Here is a 23741-nt window from a genome sequence, read left to right as displayed (position 1 = left end):
ATAATTACTTTTTGTTTTATATGTATTAACATTTACATATATATTTATAGAAACAAAACATACATAAATATACATACATATATAATATATTATATTTACCATTATGTTTTTTCCATACAATTATATCAGTAACTTTAAAAAATACATTTATAATATAAGATAAATGGGATGGATGCAAAGTAATATTCACAGTTCTAATATTTACATTTTTTTCTTTTTTTTTTTAAAAGTAAAAATTAATAGTTATTATTCATCTATATTTTCAACAAAATAAATTGTTATATGAAAAAATTCAATCTGCTAAATGTCATTAATGTCAAAAAAAAAAAAAAAAAAAAAAAAAGGAAAAATTTAAGATTATCGAAAAAGTTCCATCAATCAAAATTTAGTTCGGATATATACGGCACTTGTATCATGATCACTATAACCTAAACGTTTTGCATGTTTAAATACTTCATTTACACTGGCCGTCACTGGACAAGGTTGTTCCAAAATATCCGACCAGTTTAATGATAAACTTAAGTCCTTTTGAATATGTTTTAAAGCTTGATGTGTTTGAAAATTACCGACCATCATAGCTATAATTAACAGATAATATATAATTCATATTAATTAAAACTAAATATAAATTAAGATGGACATACCGTTTCCTTTTTCTATTAACAATGGAGAGTTTAATGAAGTCAATTCTAGAATTTCCAGCATAGATTGTTGCGGAATACAAGCTCTATCAGCCAGAGCCATACCTTCAGCCAATCCTGCTAAAGCTACCGCTTTGATTGAATGTAAAATCAAATTCATTTTTGTGGCTGCTCCAACATCACCTAATAAATAATTAGAGTAATTTATAAAATGAATCAATGTAATAAATGTATTTAAATTTACCTAGATACATTGATTTGTTGGCAAACGAACAAAATGCTGATTCACAATCAGCGAATAAAGACTTATCACCAGCTGTCAAACAAATTAATTCCCCTTCTTCTGCATTCAATTTACTTCCCTGAATCATGGCTTCTAAATAACGCCCGCCTCTACTTAATATAGCCTGTAATAAGCAGTAATAATAACATCATAATCAAATAAAATAAGTTATATGTATTGAAATATGATATTATTAGTATAAAAATATTTAATATTTCACTTGCACAAACCTCACAAATATCTTGAGATGTTTCTGGATCAATACCAGTCATTTCAACATATCCTTTGGTTTTATCTATTTCAGGAAGTACACCACAATTCCCAAATACCATCTATAAAAATCACCAAATAAAATTAATTATGAAAGAAAAATAATTATATTAATATTATCTTACATCTTTAGCAACTTGTGGATCAGAAACACAAGAAAATGTTATATCTGCTTCTCCTATAATATCAGCTGGAGTTAATCCAACTGAAGCTCCAATATCTTGAAACTTTTGACACTATAAATTCAAAAAATATAAATTTGCTATTCATAAAATAATACATAGTTAGAGCAATAATGTTAAATTAACAAGAGACAAATGTCTGTTTTTATTGTTGAGTTATAATAATTATCATATTATTCATATTCAATAAGATTCTTAATATTATATGCTCAGATATATACTATTTACAAAGGATAAAGAAACATAAGCGTATACAGTTAAATAAGATTTTAATCATGAACCTATAGCTGAGAATAATACCAATTTATATTTTCATAACATTAAAATAGTAACTATAAACGTTTTATTTTAAATAAAAACAAGTACCTACTTATCCAATATTCAATACAGGAATAACATGATAAGTAATAAGGCAATCAACGACTTATCATAATATACAGATCTAACAATAATCTTAAGACTATTTATCTTTTATAAATTACTAGTCTTAACATGTCAATATACTATTAAAATATTATTAGTTAGGACTGTTAAAAGGCCAAGTATTATTCAATACTAAAATCTTATGGGTACAGATGATTATATAAATATATATTCAAACGGTTAAAAAATATTAAAATAATATTATTTTATTTCAATAAATATTTTTTATGACCGCATACCATTTTGGCCACAAAAATATAAATAAAGATCGAAATAATAGATTTCATCACAAAACAAACAAAGGATAATATATAAATTTGAAGGAAATGTAGAAAGATCAATATATCAGGTAAGATAAACATAACCTAACCTAATATAGTGGCATTGTACCATGTATATTGTATACCATACATGTAATATGGTAGACAATATAACTAATATGAACAATGTAGAAGTTAGTATAATTAATTACAATAACATAAAATGGTTTTGATCATTTTATCTTTTTTAAGCTAACCTATAGTTGTATTTTTAACACTAAAAATTATTGTTTATTTTACCACAACTTAAAGTGCAAGATAGATTAACCAGCGTAATGTATTGATGTGACTATTCATAATTATTAGATCATTAGCTGCTGAAACATAATATAGAACTATTTGATGTTAAATATAATTTTTGAAGTACCACAACATTGCGTATAAATGATAATCCGTGTTTACATAATAATATTGTAGTAGTGTAAATAATTGATTGTAATAATAAAAAAATAATATTTTGGCGTTTAATAAAGAACAATACTGCAGCAAATTTTAGATAACACACATAACGCTTAAATTATAAACCGTATAATATCAATATGTTTATGGTACTTTTCGTTCAAGTCGATAACAATGTAATTATATTTTTATATAAGTTAATAAATTTAATTGCATAACATTTCACATTAAAACTACTACTAATATGGTAATGTCACGTGTTTAGTCGATAGACTTCTGACAGATTTCGGGATGTATTCTATTTTTAATTTTTATACTACGCCACACAAATTGTGTTCTTACAAAATCAAACACAAACAAAACACTATAATAATTTTACCCTGGTGTGGCTACTGGTTTTAAAATAGCCGATTTAAAGTATATTAATAGGTTACAGGTTAAAATATAAAAATTCGGAAACTATTTGAAGTTATTTTGTGTTGACGAATGATTACATTATTATTATTCAGCAGTAACTTAGAACATTACAATTTTTCATAAAAGGTGGACACTACTTCGCATGATTTGATAAAAAATTTAATAATTAACTTAGAAGTCGGGTTTCTACTATAGATTGTTGTATACGTATATTTCGAACTTAGAAATAGAACAGGTTAGTGGCATAGTTACTTCGTGACCTACAGAACATGACACTACACGACACGACACAGATGTATTGGAAACTAAAAACTCGGCTAAGATGAATTACACCCTTTTGTTCCCTTGTGGTAAAATGGTTATTAATAAAAGTATTTAAAATATAAACTACAAAATGCATTCTTATCGAGTATTTGAAATACATACAAAATAATATTAGTTAATCAAAAATTAAAAAGGGATATAAAAATGTTGTTAAAATAATTTATTGTATTTCATTAATTTGGATTTAATTATAAAATATATATTGTCTATCATATAACCAAATTTGTTTAAAAGGTTAGGTTAGGTAATTGATATGATCGAATAACCATGAAATAGAGGAGAGATTCATGAATCCAATAAATTAACCTTAACTTGTGTTTTACTTTTATTTAGTTTTTGGTTGGCAACTATAACAGTTCATAAACTCGTGTTATATAAGATAAGTATTTTATTTACTTTAGGGTATCTGAGCAAGATGAATTTCAACTTTGATAATTAAAAAATTTAAAAATATCTAATCCCGTAAGAACGTTGATAATATTTCTAGTAAGTAGTAACTTTAAAATATTTTAAGTGGTTATGGATTTTATATTTTAAATCATCAAGAATATATCATATTAAGGAAATCAACAAGTTTTATTTAAAATACAGGCTAAATTTTATAAAATTAGTAACGTCTTTTATCAATTTCAACGTTCATAAACAGACAATCATCGAGTGATGAATACGATACGCTACGGCACGTGTTTAACTAATCGTTAAAAAGTTGGGATAATCTATGAATGTACAAATTGTGTTTTAAAAATGTGTAGAAACTAGTGGCAGCCGCGAGACTCGTGAAAGACGCCTCAGATCTGCATAATTGATCTCTAGAATCAGATTTTGCCTTTTCCACTTTTTATGACATAACTTGGTTATGAGTTGACGGCAGTGGTGGACTACCAAAAAGTCCTTAGCATAAAAAGTGCGGTACATATAATTAAGTAAAAAAGGATGGGATGCACAGTCAAAGTTCAAATTAGTATTAATAGAACTATAATTGTAAATGGTTTTCCAGACGAGATAATTTATTACAATGTATTATAATTATTAATTTTTTTTTTTTTTTTAATTAAATTAATTTAAACATGGTTATACACCGGTCTTTTAAGAACTAGCCAATTAGGAGATTAGGACATATTATGAGTTGCAGATTTTTTTATCGTAATCCGACGACATTATGTTCGTATATGATGACTATAAGACGTCCGTCGATTTATTTTGCGTCTTGAAGAAGTCTATATTTTCCAGATACAAGCACCACACACTTGTTTTGCCGATTGTCTGTTCATGTATGTTGAAATTATTATTCATTAATATTATAATATGACACGTCACGCCACTCTGCCACAAGCCCACAATATCCCGCGATAGACAAGCAGCTGTGACGTGCCGCAACCGCTTAGACAAGTTGTTTCGAGCGGTTTTTTGTTGAAAAATAAACACAACCGTGATTTCCCGAAGATCAGTATTAATTCACTAGCGGTTTTCGTTATGCATCGAAAGCTCTTAAAAATTGGTTTATGACATTTACGTTATTTAGCAGCAAAGCCGCTTTAAAGCTGAATATTTCTGTTTGGTATTATAATATAATATATGACCATGAACCAGTTTATCTATATACACGATTCGGGTTTTAGAGTTCTTCTAAAAATTTGTGAACATACTGAACATTGAAATCTAAGAGAATTAACATTCGAAATGATTGAAAAAATAAATTGGAAATAATTATATAATGACCTATTGTTATGAAATACGAATGAACATAATGAAAATATTAAATACAGTTGTTATATCTATTCGATCGTTTAGGTAACCCACTATCCGCTCTTCATTTCTTGAATTTCTTCGATGCGTATACAGTATACATTTATAACGAATAACGATCGTTATTCGTTGCGTCCTACTCTCTTGTTCAATGACTATGTTGACGGTTATAAATCGCTGTTGGCACGCGCTCGACAGTGCACCCACAAGACGGTCGTCGTTGGCGCGGTTGGCCACACTGAGTCATCAAAGAAACTGGCTTCACAGCGTTTAATACCGTCGTTCGACAGTACTCACTACTCAGTATCCTTATATCTTTTTTCAAACGTTACGCGGCCGACAACATTTTATGATTCTAATTTTTCTCAACATTTATCCGAGAAAAGTGTCCGATAACTCGGCACAAATGAGATCCAACCGGCATATAAGACATATTAAAAGGTAAACGCATAAAACATTTGAATAATATTTTCAAACCCTATTCTTATTGAACATGAAATGTTTCAGATAACTCGAAAATGGATTCATTTACGATCATTTTGACGACCATCATACTTATACTTTCTAAACTCACGAATGCACTGGGCGCGCTGTCCACCGTATGCGATAACGAAATGGCTTGCAAATGCATAAACAACACTGTGTCGTGCATGACGTTACAACAAGATGGAACAATCATTCTTCCGTACGGCACAGAAGTCGTACATTTCAACGACGTTCCAGCCGTGATAGTCAACAATAGCACATTTGCAAATGGGAAACAACTGCAGGAAATTACATGGGTGGCAAGTAAGATAAAATTAGTGGAGGCGTTGTATCAAAATTATCTGAAGTACTTGGATTTATCTAGAAACAATATTTTTAAACTATCGGATGATACGTTTCACAACTGTCCTCTTTTAGAGTACATAGACCTGTCTGACAATCAACTAAACATTTTATCAGACGATTTATTTTCACACGTTAGCTCACTGAGAACAGTCATTTTAGAAAATAATAATTTTAATTCAATATCAGAGAATTTCTTCAAATACACAATCAATTTAAAAAACCTTAGTATAGGTAATCCAAATTTATCTGTACTAGATAAAAATTCAATTGCAAACTTGTACAAACTGGAATACCTGAGTATTCAAAATTGTGGGATAAGAAATCTCAATCAAAGTTCCTTTGGTGAACATTTAAATCTATATAGTGTTAAGCTGAATAACTGTACACATTTAACATCAATTGATAACGATTTCATCAGTTCATCACCAAACATCAAAATTATAGAACTTAACAACTGTGGAATAATTGATTCATTACCATCCAATATTGTTTCTCTTAAAAACCTACAACAGTTACAAATGTCAAATACACAAATTCAGCCAAATTGTCAAAATGGATGGTTTAGCCAATGGTTCAATAATACAACAACTACTGTAGCGGGTTATGAAAATTATTCAAATTTTATTGAAACACTTAATGAAATTAACTGCCCGCCAAAAATATACTATACAAACAGTCCTATTACATTACAGTTAACCAAAAAAGGAATAATTAATTGTATGGCTTATGGAAATCCATTTCCGTCAATCACTTGGTTAGTGCCAGGTGGATTAACATTTCATGAAAATAAACAAGCTGATATAAATATATCACACCATCCAAATGTCCATAACTGGGATCTAAATCAAATAGTTAGTCAATCGCTTTCAATTCACAAAAATGGATCTTTAAATATTCTACGAATGCTAAGAACTCATATTGGTAACTATACATGCTATGTATCAAATAAATATGGAAACAGTTCTAAACTAGTGGAAGTACATCTAGACAGTGGAGTATTTTTCAGTATCAAAATAAATGCACTGTTATTAGGAATATCTTCAGCATTAGGATTTTTAATGCTAACTATTTTATGTTGTGCTCTCAAGCTATTATTAGTAAGGTTAGTATAATTTTTGTTTTTGTTTTTTTTTTAGTTTATTGTTAATAATGTTTATAATTATGTTATAGACTGAATTGTATAAAAAAAAGTCAACAGACAGAAACAGAAATGGGATCTACAGAAAAACCAACAATTTTTCCAGCAGATGTTTAGTTAAAGATAATTGTTCCAAGAAATATTGTCTAATGGTAATTTTTTATTTGATTTTACATAAAATTGTTAAATTTATTCTTAAAATAGTACCGAAAATAAATTTACTGACAATTTTATTAGCTCATAAATATAATAGATATATAAAACATTTGTTGAGCTATATTTTCAATACTACAAAAAAAACTAAATATATATATTTAAATTGTTTGAATAAAAAACAATAATATAATTGTATGTATTTGTAATAAAACTATCAAGTGTATAAATTTAAATAAATAGTTAAATGTTTGAAAAATAATTTCTGTATTAACTAATTCAATTTATGTTTAAGTATAACGCAAAAATTAATTCAGTAATAAAATGTAAATAATTGTATCATAAAATAGCATAAATATAATTATAGTTCGTAAATTTATATATTAAAATTATAAATAATATTTATAATAGAAACATAACTGTTCTTTTGTGTTCCACTTTACTATCAATAATATAAAAATATTAATTGTAACAAATACCTAGTTTAAATTCATAAATTATTATTGATAATTTAGCCAATATTGATAAAAATAAAAATAATAAAATAATTTTTAGTAAAACTATAAAATTGTTAGAAGATAGGTAATAATCTAACCTGACAAGAAACCACAAAACAATAAGTTATGGTTCTCAAAATGTTGGGTTCTGCTTCTAAAAAAGTAACAAAATTAAAAATAGAATTGTCACATAATATTAATTATATTGATTTTAAATCAATTAATATTATAATTTAAGATTTCAAGGAAATTAACAGCAATATTATATGTTTTATGTAGGTCAATATTAATCCATGTTTGGAGTATCAGCTAGTTTTACTCACGGAACTGGTATTAAGTTGGAAACTGCATACATTAAAGATAAAAGTTATGTATGTAATAAATAATAATAAAAATATTATTTCCATATTATTATTTTTCAATATCTATAAAATGTAGATTTTTGTATTATTTTTGTATGATAAAATAAAATAATGGATATTTATTAAATCGAATAAAGAACAAAATGATTTTAATATCCTCTACTACAATAGAAAAATTGATGTCTAATAGGTAATTATGAACATCATATTTATCTGATTAAGAACAATATTTAATTAAATAGTTCTATTTATTAAGTGTTTTTCAAAAATATTAATTTTAACAGTTAAATTAAATATACTAAAAACAAGGAGATGACCTTAAACATTGAGTAAGTCAGAGTAATGTATGTGCTAAATTTAAATTCATTCATAAATCATTGTATAAGAAAAATAATTCTGAGGAAAAATTGTTAGTCAGCCATTATTACTAAGTTAATAGTATAAAATATTAAATCTTGCTGTTATAATAAATTTATTGTACTATTTATGTATTACAAAAATGAGAAACTGGGGAATAGATAGAAAAAAAGATAAAGACGAAATAAATAGTAGCCGTTTAGAAGAATTTTCAGGGATAGTCAGTGAAGGGCTATCGTGCATGAGTAGGTTTCTCTGGTTTATTAAAAGACCGTTATGGCATCTTTTGTAGTGTATTTTAGCCACGTCTGCAACTAAGAGTTTGGAGATATTGTGAGTGTGTGATTGGAAACGTAATAAGGTGATTTAGTGATTTGTCCTCAAAGTTTGGGATTGATAGGTTTGTATTCTATTGATTTTAGTAGATTTTGATGACCCCCTGAGCTGTATTCCATAGAACTATATTGGTTTAAATAGCATTTTGTGTATAAGAAGCTTGTTGTTCAGATGAATATGTTTAGAGGTCAGTAGGTGTCACAGCTGGCAGCTACAATCATTGAGCATTAAACGTTTGGAGCGTATATAAGGAGCCAGCAGTTTAGGGTGAGTAAGAGATGTTTAACATTTTAAAAGTAGGGTAGTTGTGGGCAGTCTCAATCCACTAATTGAATTAGTAAAAACTAGTTTTGAAAGTATCTAAACTAGCATTCTTTATTTAAATAATTAATTTCTTCCAAATTTAAATTTAATATTATATCCATTAAAAAAAAGAACTATTCAATATTTTTTGTTGCAATAGAAATTACTTACAAGACATTTTATTTGTAATTTAGAATCTTAAAAACTGAAATTTTTCTCAAATTTCAAAAATAATTTGTAATTTTTCATGATTTTGATAACTTTAGAAAAATTATACTTAAAATGCTAAAAATGTAGTTTTTTGACTCAGCTAAAAGTAATAATAATTACACAAGTACGTTGAATTAAAAAAAATATAAAATTTCAAATTTTATAAATAACTCAAGTTTAAATAATTATTATGCTCATTTAGTAGAAATTTCAAGTATTTATGGTCTTGGGCTGACGATAAAATATAAAAATCACTTAACCAAAAGTTTTTTTTCTTACACTTAAAAAAATTATTATAAATTATCTATTTAACCTCTAGAAAATACAATTGGATACATATTTAAAACTAAAATCACTTCTTCCCTAAAAATTTAAAATGAACGTATCATTTCAACTACTTATCATGTATACACATTGTAAAAGCAATACTTTTGTACCTCTGCTTAGAATCTAGAAAAGGGGTGAATATGGTTAGTGAAGTGACTTCCTGCAAAGTTTATATTTTATAAGCGAGTAATATAACACAAAATACAGCAAACAAAGAACATAATTATACGTTTTGTACTACAGTCAAATGAAAAAAATAATCTTTAATGAAATTTTGAAATTTGACACATTTTTATCACCAAAAAAATATTAAGAATTACAAAATAAATTTATAGATATCCATCACTTCACTCAGAAAATCAAAAATAAAACTTGAGATTTTAAGAGGACGCTACACCCGCATGTGTTGTCTCCGTCTTACAAGTACGTAACATTGCAAAAACTGTTTCGCGCGGGAAAGAACCGAGAAGGCTACAGTCATAACTAAAAAACGAAATTCTCACCACAGATAAAAGGGAATTTCGACTGTGCAACATTGTTTTTATTTTTTTGATATTAGAACTGAAAAACAAGTTATTCGATTTTGAAAAATGCAAAAATAATGCATTTTGAAACAATAAGAACTTTTTTTCTATTTGTGATATCGAAAAATTGAAAACAACGTTGCACAGTAAATGTTCTCCTTATTATGTGGTGAAAATTTCGTTTCTTAGTTATAGCTGTAGCCTTCTCGGTTCTTTCCCGCGCGAAACAGTTTTTGCAATGTTACGCACTTGTAAGACGGAGACAATACATGCGGGTGTAGCGTCCTCTTAAATGGAGTGATATATTTTCGATCATCAAATACAATTTACTTTAATTTAAATAGAAAAAAGGCGGGCAAGCCGTGTATGTCGCTCTGCTGTACAGTAGGTTACTGTAATGGATGGAATTAAATTTGAATCCAATGATATTATATCATTGTATACAAAAAACGATTCTGAGCGAAGACGGCTTATCTGTCTAGGATATATTATAGATTATTAAAAATTTCAAATCTTAGATTTAAAAAGAAATTTTTTAATGAATTTCTAGTTTGAAATAATTTGCGAATTTTCGTGATTTTTACATATGTTGTCAAAATTCAAACTTTGAATGCTTGTAAAAAAAAAATTGTGACTATGTTTTTCTTTTAAATTTCAACTTCTATTGTAAAAATATGTTAGGAGCCTTGTATTAAATTTTCAAATCTTAGAATTAAAAAGAAAAACTTTTATGAATTTCTATCTAAGATAATTTGAACATTGCCGTAATTTTTACGTATTTAGTCAAAATTTGAACTTTAAATGCTTATAAAAAAAAATCGTGCCTACGAATTTTTAATATTTTTGAACTTCTATTGTTACAATGTGTTAGAAGCCGTGTATTAAATTTTCAAGCTTTTCTACCGAACAAATAAATTTTTATCGATATTTTAAAAAAAAAAACTAAAAAAGTTGAAAAATTAAAATGTCAGTAAACAGCTCAAAACACAATTGCATCTAAATATTTTGAAAATTTTATCAAATATATAAAAACTCCTATATAAACATTCAGTCAAAATTTCAAGTATCTGCGGTAATTTGTTTTAGAGTTACACCAAAATAAGGAAATCGCTAAAAGTGAAAATCCAATGTTGTAAAAATTTAAATTTCAAATACTCATAAAAATTTAATTTGAATTTCTGGTGGAATTTTTATTTGTGATAAAGATTGAAAAACTTGTAAGGAATCTTGTATTAAATTTTTAAATCTTAGATTTAAAAAGAAAATTTTTTATGAATTTCTAGCTTAAAATAATTTGTGATTTTTAAGTATTTTGTCGAAATTCAAACTTTGAATGCTTATAAAAAAAATGGTGACTATGAATTTCTTTTATTTTTCAACTGCTACTGTAACAATATGTTAAGAGCCTTGTATTAAATTTTCAAGCTTTTCTGCCTAACAAATAAATTTTTATCGATATTAATTTAAAAAAAAATAATAATGATCGAAATTTGAAATGCCTATGAATAGTTCAACTTAAGTCGAAATTTTTTGAAAATTGCATGGTGGATAGAATATACTTATATAAACATTAGGTGAAAATTGTATGTACCTATGGTCATTTGTTTTAAAGTTACATCAAAAACCAAAATCGATTTTGTCGAAAAATGAGTGTGCGTAAAATTTCCTGTTTTTCCCTTTATTTTTAGTTTGTTTTTCTCAATTATTTAGAAAAGTATTAAGAATTTTTTACTTTTGACCCCCAAAGTACCAACTAGATTCACTTTCTGATCGAACGAGGTACTGAAGTCAAAAATCGAAGCATTTTTACTGCCCCAAAACGTGATGACAGACACACACACAAAAAAAAAAAAAAAACACAGCATGGTAAAATCAATACATTCATCTCTCCGCTCAGAATCTAAAACTACTATTTTGTGTTTAAAATTGTAATCAAGATTATGTTAAAAGTATAAAATTAATTTATTAAAATTTCGAATATATTATTCACCACTGATGATATGTTTTATTTGATTATGGAATTAAAAATTTTAAATGTTAACTTTCCAAAAGATTAAACCTCTACAACAGTGTTTTCAACCTTTGTATGCAACGCATTTGAAGGTTTTAGAAGGATTTTAACTTAGCGAAATGGAAATGAAAAGTTCTAATAGAAAAGGCTTTATCTATATTTTATCTTACCAATTCTATTTTGTAAATCAAAAACGTTTTCGTTAAGTATTTTGCGCCATGTTTAGTCTATTTCAGTGTCACAACTGTTGTCAAACACTGGAATAGAATTTTATACTACTCAATTATTTTTGAATAACATTAATTAGGTGCCTGATTGTTTACAAACTTCTGTATCAGTTACATGTTTGAAAGTGTACATAAATTTTTTTATTAAATTAAATATATTAAGACTCTGACGAAACATATTTTATACTGAATATAAAAAATGTAGAAATACATTTTGTGAATACTAGAGATTTAAATAATAGAACTTAAACTCTAAATTTGATAAATAGTATATTAATATTCTTAAAACATGTGTTAAATACTACTATGAGTTTTTCTAATTATTTAAAATAAATATATGTCTTACCTTGTCTGGAGATCTATTCCAAACGATCACATCATGTCCAGAATTCAAAAGATTTTTAACAATTCCTGATCCCATATTGCCCAAACCAATGAATCCAAATTTCAAACTAGATGGTTTGACTTTCTTTTTCAATAAAGTTTTGGATACTTTTGATGTATCTACTGTGGTCGTTTCCTGTAATTATTGCATACCTCTTTAAGTAAAATGACAAAAAAATGGACAATTATTTTTATAGTTACCGGAGTTGTTACTTCAGGTCTGTCTAATAAAGTATTATTCCTTCGAAGCGGACTTGTATGGTTGTTCGTCAATCCAAGATTTGTAAGTATATCAGTATTATTGACTTCAGATTTACCAACTCTTGAGTTTAAACGGGGTTTTTTAGGTTTATCCTTAGTAGGCCCATTAGAGGTAGATTCAACTTGTTTTGAACGCCTTTTTTTAACTTTCTCAGGTAGTGGTGTTGAAGCATTACGAACGTTTGACTGAAAATTAATAGTTAACTTAAAATATATTTTGATCAACATAGCAAAATTGCAATGTATTTTACTAACATTTAGGAATCATAACAAGCGTTAACTTTTAAAACATAATGGAGAGTAGAAATATATATTGTTAACAGGTATTATAATGAAATCTATTGAAAGGTGCCTTAATATATAGTGGTAATTGACTGTAGTCACTAAGTGTACTTTAGCTGTGAGCAAGTCTGGCACTGTCTGGCAATCGCCAGTTCCTAAATGAATACAATAAATCCTACATAAAATAGCCCCACATAAAAAATTATATATTCCTCAATTAACCTTAATCCACTCCAAATCTGATGGCTATAGTAGCAAAACTTATGTGACGTTTTAGCCACTTTAAATAATTTTTTATTATATATTCTAATGCATAGTAAAACACTATACATAAAAAAAGATTTTGAGCTGAAACATTAGGCCATTCTCGTATAATTGTATAAATAATTAATTCAAAAATTTTTTTAAAGGCAGAATAACTTATTGGGAAAACTCTTTAAAAATGTCTAATATAAGCTGTGAAAATTAAAACTTTTATGACTATTACTGAACGAAAATTAATAATATTATAACATTTTCTCAAGGTTATAGCATAAAAACAGCCAAAACATTTAAAAAATGGTTATTTGAATATTCATTATTTACTGAAAATTTAAAATGACAAGTCATCAATTTTTGAGTTACGACAAAAAAAAAAAAAAATTAATTTTCACTTATCTATTAAAAAGTTGGTGATTTCAAAAATAAGAGCACTTTAAAATATCCACAAATGACAAAAAAAAAAAATTTAAAAAATTCTCATCCATTGACCATTGTAAATATTAATTTACAACGCTCAGAATCTAAAACAGCATTTCCCCAACCTTTTTCCCTCACGACTCACAAGTTTTAACCAATTACACAGTAGCATACTTGACACTGACTTATATATTATGTATAGTAAATTTATATACAAGGTGTCCTGTGAGGATTTACCCATTGCGATATCTCCCTAAATAATGGTGATATCAAAATTCTGGTTTTGTAATAAGGCCCACAGAATAAGAACAACAATTATTTCATATTTTAATTTATTTTAATGGTTTTGGTAAAAAAGTTAAAAAATAAATTTTTTATTAAATTATTTCCAAAATAATTAAAAATAGCGATTTTGTAGTTTATTTTTCTGAAAATATTGACATTTCAAAATTGTATTTTCATTAATTTCTTGATTTCTAATTTTTTGTTTTTAGTTTCAAGAAAAATTGTAAATTATTTAACACTAATGTTATCAAATATGTGACCCACCGCGGCGCGCGCATTCTAATATGGCTGGCCAAATACTTTCCGTGTTCCTAATAGTTATAATCAAATTTTATTTTATAGAAACTTGGCTAATAGGCTACCTACAACTACAGGATTTTTCTTTTCAAATCTGATCCATCATAATATTTCAACATCTGTATGTGCATTCAAAGGATACCGGTATCAAATCTGATTTTAAGTAATATTTAAATTATTTTTACATTTCTAACATTAATTATAAAAAATATTCCTCAAGAGGACGCTACACCTGCATATATTATGTATGTCTTACAAATATACAACATAGCAAATCTGTTTTATGCGTGATAAAACCATCCAGGGTATAACATAGTTCGGACTCCAAATTGATATAAAATATAATTGAAAACATTATCATTTTTTAACATTAACATTATTAGTTTTTTTTTTTTTTTTGATAACATTTATACTAACCCATTGTTTTTGTATTTATAACTTGAAAAATTTTATTTTTTTTTATATTGAAAAAACAAACTATATTTCATGGCCAAAGTTCTCTTTTTGATGTGGTGTAAATTTGGTTACTCAGTTATGACTATAGTCTTCTCAGTTATTTTACACACAAAACAGCTATTACTATATTTTAAATTTGTAAGACAAAGACAACACAAGCCGTCGTAGTAATATCCTCTTAATGATTATCCCTGAAAATTTAGCTAAACAAAATTATGTAACTAATTACTTTCATACAAATCGCTAACACTTTAATATTAAAATTAAATACATATAGTCTTCACTTATCTAATTTATATTTTTTAATTAATTTATAATGAAAAGTTAGGTTAAGTTATTTTAAAGATCAATAAACTTGAAATTGGGTATCTTGTAGTGCACGTTGAAGCAGTAACAATAATCTAGTTGTTTATTATAATTGTTAGCATACAAAGTTCTATTAATATATAATACTTATGAAGCATATCAGTTGTGTACCACTAATGTTTTATTAAATGTATAACCTCAACAAACTTCCATTCTATGAGTATAAACATTGAATAATATCATTGTAATTGAAAGTTAAGGCACATATAAAACAAAATATTAAAATAGTAGTATTTGATTCAGATAAGTATTAACATTATATTTTTGTTGTTAAGAGGATCTCATTTTCCATTGCATCTCCATCATAAATATGGATACTATATAATATTTAAGTAAGGCAGTATTTTATGTCGTTAGATTTAGCATATCATTAAATGTAGAGGGTAAATATTTAACCTGAATATTTTTATTAGTTTTTCACAAATTTCACTTATTAAGCAAGTTATGATCATTATTTATATTTTAATACAAAATTCATGATATTCTTAAGTAACTTAAAAATTAAAACATTGTAAAAAACAAAACAAGAGACATAGATAATGTTCTTACTTTTAAGCTTGGTATCAGATAAATTCACTCTAATAATGAAGTTAACAATACAAAGTAAAATCTGTTAATAGCAAACTGGCCATATTTCATATGGGTCAGAGAGAAACAAATGGTGAGATGATATCCTCTTAACTTTGTAACATCAATCATAAAATCTATTTAATAATGAAAAAAGGTATTAGGTTTTGTACTTTTTTAATGTATAGATTAGATTTATTATTAAACTTTATCTTATTTTACCAGCCCATTAAAAAAAAATAATTAAGACAATTTTTAATTGTTTTTTTAGTTTACAATAAATTATGATATTCAAATCTAAATCTAAATCACTGTTTAGAAATATTAAAATCAATAAATATTTTTAGTAACTTTATTATGAGGCCATTTTTAAAGATTTTAGTTAGGTCATAAGGATATAATATTTGTAGGACATTATGATAGGTTTTGAAGAATTAACATCCATGTCTAATAACAGTTGCTGATATAAAATTTAAGGTTTGAATGATTGTAGCTATTTAATAACATCAAATAGCTATAATCTGTATTCAACTGTTTAAACTATTATTGAATACATACGATTTTAGATTTCTCGGGTTGAAAGGTTGGAGTTTCGTTTTGAACCAAGTTTTCAAATCTTGACTCAGCTTCAGATAATCCATTATTTAGTCCCTAAAATTATAATTTAATTAAATATTGATAAAAATAACAAGTTAATAAAAATACTCACTTGATCAGTATTGTTTTCTACAATATGCTGTTCAATTGCCTTACAAGCTTCTTTAAATAGTGTATTTTTACAACTATAGCTCAAAGTGTCTTTAAACTGAAAGTATGGTTTTAAACATCCCAGTTCAATCCAGGCACTAAACAAAAAAATTGTCTAATTAATGATATAAAATTTAATACAGGCAGCTCTTAGAATTTATTACTATTCGCCACAGAATAGGCTAACAAATGAATATTAACAAACAGTTAAGTTTATTACATAACTATCCAAAATTAATAAAAAAACACAAGTGTTAAAAAAAAATGGTTATCTCTAAAAATGTATACAATTTTAACTTACTAATTATTAGAACCAAAGAAAAAAATACATTTGCAATTCTTTTTAGGTTTCTTAACCAGCTGTACAGTTGGCTCGCTCACCTAAAATTAACAAAACGCTTGTTAAAATAACAGTTCAAATGTATAAATATAATAACTCCAAGATCAAAAACTGAGTGCTTTGTAAACACACATTCATACAAGAGAAAGTAACATAACAATATCAAATTTTAACAACGTAATGCCAGGACATTCCATTAACTACACCATCTTAACTGAACAGGATATGCTCTTATTTACATTATTAGGGGAGGCAGTAACAAATTAAAAATATTAAATGATTATCTTTAGGTAGGTACCCTTGAAGGTACTATTAGATTATATTTGTAGGATACAGTCACCACATTCCTCCCAGTCCAATCTAAACAACCACAATAACGCATATTAAAGTACAACACGGATAATAAAGTATGTGTGTAGAACACATATGGTTGATCAACAATTCACACATTAACAGACTATATTCGGGTAAAAAAAAGAACATACATGGTGGAGGGCAACAAAAATCAGCAAGGGTCTGCATAGCCGACTGTATACAAAAAGCAAAACTATAATGCACTACAGATCAATGATTCGTGAGCGATGTCGAGGGAGGGTAAACTATGACATTTTCTTAAAATATATGCGCCCGACGCACCAAAACATATAAATCGACGAGCGTATAACAATGATAATAATAATGATTAAGTATGCAACATACATTATAATAAAATAATATTAAAAAAAATTAAAATATTAATACTTGATAATATTATAAAACAAAGAAAAAATACTCACGCGTCCTGGCCATGGCGGGAAGCCCTTCATCTTGGCCCTGTGAACAGAAAAAATTAAAATGGTCATTATCGACGCCGTCGTAATAAATCGCGCTCTTTTTCATATATTCACGTAAATATTAAAAAACATCATCTATAAGTCGAGGCATTGCTTAAGATACTCACCAAACTAAATCATTAATTTCGTAACTCCATTTGGTAGACATTTTCAATTTCCAGAGACGTACGGCAGGTCAAGAGAATAAAAATTTTCAAATAATCAAACACAGAGCAGCTACTGACGATATGACATCGGCGAGAGACGGTAGTCGAAAATAATGGCGGCTGCGGCGTGTCCGTGTTGTTAGTCTTACGGGGAAGAGGGAGACGCTCAGCAAACTGCTCCCTACCCGTTGTCCCGCGCAGACGAACGTTATCGTCGTTGCCAGTGCAGCCAACGCTACAGCCGCGACGGCCGTTATTCGGACGCAGCGTCCTTTTCGCGGCAAAACGTTGTGGCCTGTTCGTTAGCCCGCGCGCGCGCTCAACAATATTTAACAACAAACGGCTATTACCATAGCATAGATTAAATCTCGCCACATGCAAGCGCGGGTAACACCGATCACAAGCTCGCCAACCTCATCGACGAATGTGGCGTCGACGGCGGTCATCGGCTGGATAATAATCATAATAATAACAGTACTATTATCATAATTTTTTTTAAATTTATTATACCGCACGGTCTTTCGGTCATCGCGGTATGTGGCCTCGGCGACCGTGCCGATATTAATATATTATCATAAACCTAATTATAGTTGTAAGTGTTGTAACTTGTAATACTGTAACATTGATTAAGTATTGTTATTGTTAATTGTTATACTTAATGACTATAATAACAACAACAACAACGTCGTCTCCATCTTTTATAGGTCTATGGTCGTCTCAATATTTTGTATATTGTTTATTGATAAATACGATAAATGATTATAGTAATAATTTTCGGCTATTAATGTTGCGTTTATTGTTACGGCGCGCGGCGGTGTAGAGAGATATAGTTGTACTAGTTTTTGCTTACAGATAATAGACCTGCGACTGCGTGTAAACAAAAACGAATACAGAAAAATCACGAAGACCGGACGGAAGTATAATATTATTATATCCGTTGCGCACGTCAATCGATGACAGCCGCGTTCGCTGTACCGAGACAATATTGTTATAATAGTTACAATTTTACGAATGTTACGGTAAAATATGGTAACCGCACACTCCACAGGGCACAGAGCCGTTTTTAAACTTACTTCCCCGCGCAAATAATAATAATTCATAAAATTATTAAAAATAATCATAATAATAATTTAAACGGCAATGTTGAAATTATGATATTTAAGCTTGTCACGTAGAAACTAGAATCATTTTTGGTTTTATTTTAGTTGATTATATAGAAACATTTTTCAACGCCTTTTTGTAATGATTAAAATAATTAACTTCGCACCGCCCCCCGCCGAGTGGAATTATATCTAGTGGGCTCTTTGGTAGGTGATTGAAAAATATTAATTTCGTATGATTCGGTCACAGTATGCTTGTCTGTGGATTGATTCGGTGTTCGGGAATAGGTGTTGGATACGTCGTAGACAACCACTCGCGGCCTGATGGCCTCACGTAGAATCCCATCCAAGCTTTCCAAAAAATGAATTATCTGAATTATCCATATTGTCTAAACCCAATAACACTTTTGTGTAGGATATTATGAAACAGATCAAACTAAAACATTCGTATATAGGACCATTGAATCTCTAATATTTTTTATTTAAATGTAGATGCGTTGATTTTACACGCATTTTTTGAAAGAAAGAAAATGAAAGCAATTGTTGAAAATCACGAATATTGTTTAGAAATCACGATGAGTAAAATATATTTAATATTTATATACACACATTCATGTACGTATATTTCGTCCATTAGTGGTCTATTTTTTTTTTTTTTTTTGAATTTACATTATTTACGGCGATGGTGCAGTATAATGAAAAAATAAAAATAAGTAACTACAGTTGGTACGATTAGGTCAAGAATACCCAATGACCATAGTTCATGCGGCTATAATATTATTGTACAACATCCTTTAAGCCTATTGCCTGCCTGCTGACGGCGTCATTTTCCTAACGGTTTTTGATTTTCAAATATTGAGTAACTCTGCGTTCACTGTTCACTGTTCAGCGACAGATATACGCATTATGCGGATAACAAATATGACGCGGATTCGAGTTCGGGTCCGCAAGTGGTTGTCCTACACTTACGACCTACAGGTTATATACACCAGGCTATTATACTTTCATTATTTATTATTTATTTAATACATCTCAACCTTCCTCGTCTGTATAGGCATAGAGTATAGACGTATAGTCTAATAAATTCTAATAATATAACATGCCTAACATATTTTATTGTATGTTACTTTTTTGTGTATGGTAATATTATTACTATGACCAGGGCTAGTGCATATTTCTTAGGATTTAGAAAGCTGATTTTCAGATCTGATTCGACTCAAATTATATTGTTTCATAGAAATCAGTAAAAATCATAATATAATATTTTTCTACATACACTAGTCCAAAATTAATATTTCATATCTTGTCAATTTTAAGTAAATTTGTATATTATTTAAATAAGATTTTATACACAATATTATTTACACATATTTTGTTAGTAAAAAATTAAAAACCTATTTTAATTACTAAAGAAATCAAATTTTAAAAAAAGCGGGTAAGTCGTGGATGTCGCTCTGCTGTACAGTAGGTTACTGTAATGGATGGGATTAAATTTGAATGCAAATATGCAATGATAGGAATCATTGTATACGAAAAACGATTCTGAACGGAGATGATTTGTCAGTCTAGAATATATTATTATATTTAAATATTGTCATATCTTCGATTTTGAAACAAATAAATTATTTTTCAATTAGGACGCATTTTGAATAAGGCATGGTTAATCAATTTTTCCAAAAACATTGCATGTTGTTATCATAATTCATAATACTTTATATTATCATAGATATACATATACCTGGTTTGAGGATAAATCGTTATCATCACGCGATTTCATAAAAATTTAAAACCAACACTCAAAACATTTTTCCTATAATGACGCTTCAAATTTTCTCTATAGCTATTTGAAGCAAAACTTATGGAAACCTTAGTGTTAAATTTTATAACCTTAGATATAAATACAAACAATATTATGAGTTTTGAATTACAAAATAATTTGCAAATATTCATAGTTTTGACGAATTTTTGTCAATATTTGAAATTCAAATGCTAATAAAAATTTAATTTGAATTTCCGGTGGACATTTTTTTTGTGATAAAGATTGACAAATTTTTAAGGAATCTTGTATTAAATTTTCAAATCTTAGATTTAAAAAGAAAATTTTTTATGAATTTCTAGCTTAAAACAATTTGCGAATTTTTGTGATTATTACGTATTATGTCAAAATTCAAAATTTGAATGCTTATAAAAAAAATTGTGACTATGAATTTATTTTATTTTTCAACTGCTATTGTAACAATATATTAAGAGCCTTGTATTAAATCTTCAATATTTTCTACCCAAAAAATAAATTTTTATCGATATTAATTTTAAAAAAAACTAATAATGATCGAAAATTGCATATACCTATGAGTACAACATAAGTCAAAAACTTTTGAAAATTTCATGGCGGATAGAATATACTTATAAAAAAATTTGGTGAAAATTTCATATATCAATGGTCATTTGTTTTAAAGTTACATCAATAATCAAAATCGATTTTAACAACTTATATTGTGCGTAAAATTTCCCGTTTCTCCCTTAATTTTTAATTTGTTTTTCTCGATTATTTAGAAAAGTATTAAGAATTTTTTACTTTTGACCACCAAAGTACCAACTAGATTCACTTTCTGATCGAATAAAGTACTGAAGTCAAAAATCGAAGCACTTTTACTGCCCTAAAACGAGATGACAGACGCAAAAAAAATATATTCATGGTTTTGACGAATTTTTGTCAATATTTGAACTTCAAATGCTATTAAAAGAAAATTGTGCCTATGTATTATTATAATTCTTTAATCACTATAAGAATAACTTATGAGAAACTTTGTATTAAAATTTCAAGTATTTTGATTGGGCCAAAAAAATATTATCGACACTTCAAAAAAAATTTTCATTAAAATTGAATATTTCAGTCGTCTATAAATATCTCAAAAAAAGTCAAAATATTTTGAAAATTAAATCATATAAATAAAATGCCAATCTTAATAACTGATAAAATGTTCAAGTATCTACGACTTATACTTTTTGAATAATAACAAATATTTAAAATCGTTTGAGGATAAATCGTTATCGTTACGCTATTTCGTAAAAATTTGAAATTCAAACGCACATAAAATTTTTCCTATAATGAAGCTTCGAGTTTTATCTATAGTTATTTGAAGGAAAACTTATGGAAAACTTAGTGTTGTATTTTTAATTCTTAGTTATAAACACAAAAAATTTTATGATTTTTCAACTTCAAAATTACTTTCAAATTTTTGCGTTTTCGACAGATTTCGTAAAAATTTGAACTATAAACGCTTATAAAAAAAAATTGTGCCTATGTATTCTTATAATTTTTTAATCATAAGACTATTTTATGACAAACTCTGTATTAAATTTTCAAGTATTTTGATAGGGCCAAAAAATTTTTATCGACACTCCAAAAAAAAAAATTCTGAAAAATTGAAGATTTCAGTTGTCTATAAATATCTCAAAAAAAGTTAAAATATTTTGAAAATGAAATCATATAAATAAAATACCAATCTAAATAACTGGTAAAATTTTCATGTGTCTACGACTTATACTTTTTGAATAATAACAAATATTTAAATTCGTTTGAGGATAAATCGTTATCGTTACGCTATTTCGAAAAAATTTAAAATTCAAACGCACTTAAAATTTTTCCTATAATGAAAATTTGAATTTTATCTATAGCTATTTGAAGGAAAACTTAATGAAAACTTAGTGTTGTTTTTTTTTATATTTCTTTTATTTTTCAACTGCTATTGTAAAAATATGTTAGGAACCTTGTATTAAATTTTCATGTTTTTTTGGTTGTCCAACATTTTTTTACCGACGCTTCAAAAACAAATTCGCAAAAAAATCGAAAATTTCAGTGGTCTATTAATAACTCAAAAAAAGTCGAAAATTTTTGAAAATTGAACTGTATATAACATACTAACATTAACATTTGGTGAAAATTTCAAGTATTTACAGTGATTAGTTTTTGAATTCCAACCATATAAAAATATCGATTTGGTTGAAAACTGGTTTTGCGTAAAAAATTCCCGTTTTTCTGTCATTTTTTTTTGTTTTTTTCGATTTTTTTGAAAACTGTTGGAAAATGTTTACTTTTGACCTCTATAATGCACCAAGGATATTCACTTTTATATTGGAAACCACCCCCAAAGTTTGAAATTGAAGCAGTATTTCGACTAGTTATGCTGTACACAGACACAAAAACAAACATAAAAAAAAAACACTCATCATTGTAAAATCAATACATTCATCACTTCGTTCAGAATCTAATAAAGAGTTAATATATTATACCATGTTATAGATTTAAAAATTAATTTATAATTTTATGACAATTTATGATAATGCCGCATTATTTTTTTTTAAAGCGTATTAATTACTGAGCATTGCATTTGTGGCATATGAAAATAATCATGCCAGTTTTCTTGACAATGCTTCTTTAAACGTATACACACAATTATAAAACATTTGCACCTGAGAGTATAAATTTTTTATGAATATTCTGAGTTCTGACGGTAATACAAGTAACAAACTTAACAATGAACGAACAGGAAATCAAAAAATAACAAATAGGTACTTTCAGAAAAGTTCATTATTGCGTATTGTGCAGTAGTTATGAATATTTATCACAATTTATAATTTTAAAATGTTGATAATATTTTTGATAGTATGAAAGGATATTACTCCTTTGTCGCTAATATAGGTAGGTAATAAACTAA

At 27.3% G+C, this 23741-nt stretch overlaps 2 protein-coding genes across 2 annotated transcripts; one reads left to right on the top strand and one right to left on the bottom strand.

Annotated features, from left to right (window-relative positions):
* Window positions 1-319: 319 nt before the first annotated feature.
* On the bottom strand, window positions 320-18072 carry Ndf (Nucleosome-destabilizing factor). The gene is made up of 12 exons (XM_015511448.2): window positions 17885-18072; window positions 17721-17757; window positions 16906-16985; window positions 16567-16702; window positions 16416-16508; window positions 12867-13112; window positions 12628-12801; window positions 1320-1430; window positions 1155-1256; window positions 886-1048; window positions 645-824; window positions 320-578 (listed from the first exon to the last, which is right to left on the bottom strand). The coding sequence occupies exons 1-12, from the start codon at window positions 17923-17925 to the stop codon at window positions 379-381; spliced, it is 1563 nt and encodes a 520-aa protein (XP_015366934.1). The 5' UTR covers window positions 17926-18072; the 3' UTR covers window positions 320-378.
* Window positions 5286-8113, top strand: LOC107163850 (uncharacterized). Its single transcript, XM_015511449.2, has 4 exons — window positions 5286-5446; window positions 5513-6938; window positions 7007-7126; window positions 7904-8113. The coding sequence occupies exons 2-3, from the start codon at window positions 5524-5526 to the stop codon at window positions 7089-7091; spliced, it is 1500 nt and encodes a 499-aa protein (XP_015366935.2). The 5' UTR covers window positions 5286-5446; window positions 5513-5523; the 3' UTR covers window positions 7092-7126; window positions 7904-8113.
* Window positions 18073-23741: the final 5669 nt, after the last annotated feature.

This window comes from Diuraphis noxia, unplaced genomic scaffold (assembly GCF_037042655.1).
Source record: "Diuraphis noxia isolate RWA-SAM2 unplaced genomic scaffold, SU_Dnox_SAM2 contig0004, whole genome shotgun sequence".
In the NCBI taxonomy this organism is placed as follows: Eukaryota; Metazoa; Arthropoda; class Insecta; order Hemiptera; family Aphididae; genus Diuraphis; species Diuraphis noxia.
The sequence above is the reverse complement of the archived record's forward strand: the minus strand, read 5'-3'. Positions and strand labels throughout refer to the sequence as shown.

Bases quoted from the DNA above. Each gene is read 5' to 3' on its own strand.
- Ndf (XM_015511448.2), bottom strand. From the start codon at position 17,925: ATGTCTACCAAATGGAGTTACGAAATTAATGATTTAGTTTG. The intron at 13,113-16,415 runs GTATGTATTCAA...ATTAATTTTCAG, and splicing joins AACCCGAGAAATCTAAAATC to TCAAACGTTCGTAATGCTTC. The intron at 1,049-1,154 runs GTTTGTGCAAGT...TGCTTATTACAG, and splicing joins CATCTCAAGATATTTGTGAG to GCTATATTAAGTAGAGGCGG.
- LOC107163850 (XM_015511449.2), top strand. From the start codon at position 5,524: ATGGATTCATTTACGATCATTTTGACGACCATCATACTTATACTTTCT. The intron at 6,939-7,006 runs GTTAGTATAATT...ATTATGTTATAG, and splicing joins CTCAAGCTATTATTAGTAAG to ACTGAATTGTATAAAAAAAA.